The 4,903-nt window shown below is 35.0% G+C and overlaps 1 protein-coding gene across 2 annotated transcripts; it reads left to right on the top strand.

Annotated features, from left to right (window-relative positions):
• Positions 1 to 990: 990 nt before the first annotated feature.
• LOC104891514 (uncharacterized) lies at positions 991 to 4,667 on the top strand. Of its 2 annotated transcripts, none has more exons than XR_007273253.2 (10): positions 991 to 1,225; positions 1,959 to 2,062; positions 2,163 to 2,294; positions 2,386 to 2,459; positions 2,560 to 2,665; positions 3,265 to 3,333; positions 3,495 to 3,559; positions 3,638 to 3,736; positions 4,066 to 4,160; positions 4,245 to 4,667. XR_007273253.2 is itself a non-coding variant. In XM_010677220.4 (10 exons), the coding sequence occupies exons 1-10, from the start codon at positions 1,066 to 1,068 to the stop codon at positions 4,305 to 4,307; spliced, it is 972 nt and encodes a 323-aa protein (XP_010675522.1). In that variant the 5' UTR covers positions 994 to 1,065; the 3' UTR covers positions 4,308 to 4,667. The 2 variants fall into 2 exon arrangements, 1 of the variants encoding a protein (XP_010675522.1); XM_010677220.4 differs by having other exon boundaries at positions 994 to 1,225; positions 4,061 to 4,160.
• The last annotated feature ends 236 nt before the right edge of the window (positions 4,668 to 4,903 follow it).

The following is a 4,903-nucleotide window of genomic DNA, read 5'->3' on the forward strand; positions in this document are numbered from 1 at the left end:
ACCAGAAATCTCAGTACCAGAATTTTTGATCAGAACATCTTTAAAAGATGACTCTAATGACATAATGAAAAAAACAACCAAGTAACAGCACAAGATAAGTAATGGGTGAAACAACTTAGAGAGACAAGAAAATATATGTGAAAGATAGCAGAGAAAAGAGTTATACCAATTTACCTGAACTGAAGCCAATATATAGTAGAAATACCACACACACAAACCTTTCGCAAAAAACCACAAATGAATACTATCAGAGAAACCTCTAATCGCATTAAATGCGAAGTCTGAAATAATGGATAAAGCTCCAAGAACAGCACGCCAAGTAACAAAGAAGTAGGTTACCCATAGCGAAATGATTACAGTAAACCAAAAAAATTTAAGAAGACACTCTCTCACTAGAAGGATTAAATGACCCATCACTTTCCAGACCCGAAAAACCTTAGCTTTAAGATGAAATTTGTACTTGATACTAATAAATTGAATCCACCTCATCCAGATTAACAGAAGATGGAAGATTTTCGAACACTCTAGCAGAAACTTAACTCCAGATCTACACGCATAGGCCTGCAAATCTTGAGAGATTAACTTAGCAGACCTACTTATAGGGTGGCTTAACTCACAATAATGACAGAAGAGAGGGAGCAGATTAGCGAGGAATTTGGGCAAGCCAAACCCTAAGAACTTTGGCGAAAATCAAGTGCAATTGAATTGGGGATTTTTTGCTTTGAGCTAGGGTTTTTCGAACTAGGTATTGAGAGGAGAGGGGATTTTGACTTATCTCTCTAACTTTCTCTCTCATTATTTTACTATCTTTTTTAACACTCCTAATCACTATTTTTATTTTTTAGTCATGTTAAAACTTTTCTAGGTATGTTACTGAAATATAATTTCTTTAAATACCCTTATAAAATAATTAAATATAATCAGTTTGACGTGGAAAACAAACATGTATAATTCATTGAAAACAAAACAAGTAGTATCAAACAAATACGTAGTAGTAAAAGTCTAGCCATATATCACTATAGTCTATATGAATATATCCATAGATGATAGAACCCACCAAAAACAATGAGCATGTTATCTCGAGTACACTCAATCTCAATGGCTGCCACTATTCTCATGAAGCCAAATAGAGGATTATCACGTGTAATTCCTCATGATTCATTCATCTTTCTTCACTCTCCAACATTTCGTTCATTTTCTCTCTCCTCCCCACTTAGTCCTTCAGGTAACCCATATTTTACTTTGCAATTTGGGTTTTTCAATTCTTATTATTCTTGTTAATCTCCTCTGTTCTTCTTTCATTTACCTGAATTAATTACTATCAAATCTACTTTTACTTGATTCACCTGAACCCACAAATTGCAGGTTCATTCAATTGAATAAATTTGAAACATTTAAGATTTTGTGGGTAGGACGCTAATATGTATTTCAGAGATTGAACGTTAGGTGTTCGACGAAATGCTTGAATACCCAATTTGTTTTCAATTTGATGGGTTACTTAAATGGTTGAATGAGTAGGGTTACTTGTTTCATGCTCGAAATTAAAGGGTACTTAAATGAATAAGAATATTTTCAAATTAGTGCTTGTAAGTAGCTTTATGAGCTATCTATGAACTTAAGTGAGCTTGCACAAACATTTCCATGTTTAAGAACATATGGTTTGAAATAAAAGAACATATCTCATCTTTATTCATAATTGAACGTACAGTTTATAAAGAAATTCACACTAAAAGATCATACTAGTCGGAACATGCTTGTATATACATAGAACATCATCTGGGAGCATATCGCACGTCATGCTTCTGAGTAGTGTATAACCTAAGCGTCGTAATTTAGGTTATTACAGAGAAATCACATGTCATTTTGGTGTTATTATATGTTTAATGTTTCTTAATTTAGCTTCTTATAAATAGCTCTTAGGGATACTCAATTTAACAGTCTATGGGTCCAATATGCAGAGATATGCCAAACAACACAAGCTACAAAGAGTGAAGTGGATGTATTACTAAAAGCAGTTAGTGATAGAAATCTTGCTGAACAGATCAAGCATATTCTTGATATGGTACTTGCATTACCTTTTTCGTAACTTAAGATACTCGAGTTATGGTTATAGCTCTGTATCTGCAGATGGTCTAACCGGATAATCTTTGTTTTTATTCAAGGCGAATCGAGCATCACTGAGACGAGAAGTCCTGCATACGGATTTTCTTACCCCACCTGTATTAGAAGAGGCTATGGCTGCCTTGAAAAAATTAGCCGATGTGAATGCTATTCCTAATGGAGGGTACCCGGAGGTTAAAATTTTCTTAAGGCCAGTTCAAGTCTGAATTTGGAATTTCAAAAATCATATTGTGACATAGTTTGAGTTTCTCTTTGATCTTGTAGGCAGAGCGATGTCGACTTACAGTTGGACACCCAGATGTTCTTAGAACTGTTCCTGATACAGTTGCAGCATTAAGGTAATTCAGTATTTCATATCCTAAATTTCTAAGTTCTGTTCTGTTAGCTATGGACATAGTTTTCACATATTATATTTTGCCTAATGATTACTGTCTCTAGCATTACAGGAAATTTTGGGTATCAACCACCTTCCCATGGTGACTTCCTTGGCTCTGTTCTAGGCACAGGAATTGCTAGAGAAAAGCTTGGAGATATTATGCTTCAGGTATGTTTCTCTCTCTCTCCTCTTCTAAAATGGACCTTTAGATTTTGTGCTTTTATATTCATACAATTTTGCATCTGACTTGTTGCTTTCATGATTTTGTTAGATTGAGGATATATTATATGATTAAGTTTTGAGCTTTGAACTTTTGTTTGATCTTTTATTTGCCACTTAGAAAGTATAGTATAGCTTCTTGCAAGCAGCTCTAGTTAAACCAAGTTGATGTGGTGACATACGCTCTTTCTGATAGTACTTTGTGGTAGGTTAGTAAGTCCGCTTCTGCAGTACCTGGTAGTTAGGTGTATCTTTTGGCAATTTGAATGGATTTGGTGTGTATATTTCTTATATAGAGTTATAATGTTCTATAGCTGTCAATTACCTGTGCCATAAACTTTGTCTTCTTGGAAGATGGACAAGCAAATTGGTTTCTCCAAGGGGTGCTTAGGGGAGAGGAAGGGGGGTTGGTGGAGGAGAGCTTTGGTAAATGAAAATGCAAGAAACTATAAAGGATATAGTCTAACCACGATTTATGGTTATGACTTATGAGTTATTACCCTTTCAAATTTCAATATATATTGATGATTAATTTTTTGGGTTTACAGGGAGAAAAGGGGGCTCAAGTTCTTATCGTTCCTGAGCTTGTTGACTATATGATTTCATCATTGGACAAGGTAAAGCATTTTGTATTGGACTTAGTCTCAGAGGAGAGTTTCAGCTGTTATATTTGTACGATTGTGGTATTCTTAGATCTTGAAAGGCTGCATATCATGTTTAAGTATCACATAATAAAATATGTCCAAAATCATTTTTGTGAGCAGCTTTTCTGTGGCAGGTTGGTAAGGTTCCTGTTTCATGTACATTGATATCATTGGAAGCACTCGAGTATGAACCACCCAGGTAGAGGTTGTTTTTCGTTGTCTATTCTTTCAGGTCTTTAGCATCAGCTTCATAGGCATTATTGTTTATTTATTGCAGTACCAAGACACTAAAGACTGTAGAATCCTCATTGAGAGTTGATGCAATAGCTAGTGCTGGATTCAAAATTTCACGGTCGAAGTTTGCTGATTTGATAAGGTACTAGTCCTGAACAATTTAGCATGAATAATGCATAATATTCTTGAATGTCAAAACGGTTGCAAAAGAGGAAAATAATCTATATGGTGCAACGCTCTGATCCTGATTCGATTGTTTTATGATCTGCAATCAAGTTATAATAGCAATCATTTTTTCATTTGTATTTATGGATTAAATTTTCTGCATATGTTACTACAGAGGTGCCATCACCTTAGCATGATTCTTTGGAAATAAACCCTATAAAGTATCTATTATGCTGAATGTACATATGAACAAGGTAGAACTAAAATTTATAGCACTACCCTGATCTTTTACCTCTCGTAGTAAAGGAGATGTCCGCATTAACTGGAGTACGGTGACAAAAAACGGAGCCACACTTAAGACTGGTGATATGGTCTCAGTCAGTGGTTGTGGAAGACTCAAGGTGTGTTTTACACAGTAGATTTCCTGCTAATGCCATTTGTTGTTAAGCAAGTTATTAATAGAGTTATGCTGAATCCAATTGCAGATCGGCGAGATAATTACAACGAAGAAGGGAAGATATGCAGTTGAACTTATACGATATATTTAGTGAACTTCGAGCTTCAACTGATATATGATTTTATGATCACGTAGTAATATCGATAAGTTTTGCCTTGTACTTGAAATCACCAATTCACCATCTTTTGTCTGAGAGTTGGAATTCAGTAAATTTCTTGTAACTCTGTGTAGTCTTCATTTTATAGTAATTTGCAACTCCTTTCATATACATAATACACTAATAAGGATACTAGTCCAGATGGGTAGCTTCTGAATTTATGAGGTCAGCATGATGTAATAAAGGGGAGAGTCAGTTATGCATGCTGCATATTGCTTCGGATATAAGCTTGTAAGTTGACTTGAGATATATTAATCTATGAGATTGTTTGGCAATCAGCTATTGGTTGGTTTAGTTGACTTGTTTGAGTAGCTGGAAGTATTGGTGGTATGTATTTGCATTTCGCTAGGTTGTTTAAGTCAGATGTTTGTAAAAGTGTTTTGGTAAAATTAGTTGGGGATGTTAACTGTTTATTAGAGAGTTTGTGAGCAAACAAGTCAATCGAAAAAGCTGTTCTAGGCAAAATTTTCGTTTTGGCTCAAAAGCTAGGCTGCAAAAAATGGAGGAGTATTGCCCAAACCTGTTGATAT

This window comes from Beta vulgaris, chromosome 4 (genome assembly GCF_026745355.1).
Source record: "Beta vulgaris subsp. vulgaris cultivar EL10 chromosome 4, EL10.2, whole genome shotgun sequence".
In the NCBI taxonomy this organism is placed as follows: Eukaryota; Viridiplantae; Streptophyta; class Magnoliopsida; order Caryophyllales; family Amaranthaceae; genus Beta; species Beta vulgaris.

What these genes read in the sequence shown, in the direction of transcription:
- LOC104891514 (XM_010677220.4), top strand. Translation starts at nt 1,066, where the DNA reads ATGAGCATGTTATCTCGAGTACACTCAATCTCAATGGCTGCCACTATT. An exon ending in CTCGAGTATGAACCACCCAG is followed by an intron (nt 3,560 to 3,637) that starts GTAGAGGTTGTT and finishes TATTTATTGCAG; the next exon opens with TACCAAGACACTAAAGACTG. An exon ending in GTGGTTGTGGAAGACTCAAG is followed by an intron (nt 4,161 to 4,244) that starts GTGTGTTTTACA and finishes ATCCAATTGCAG; the next exon opens with ATCGGCGAGATAATTACAAC.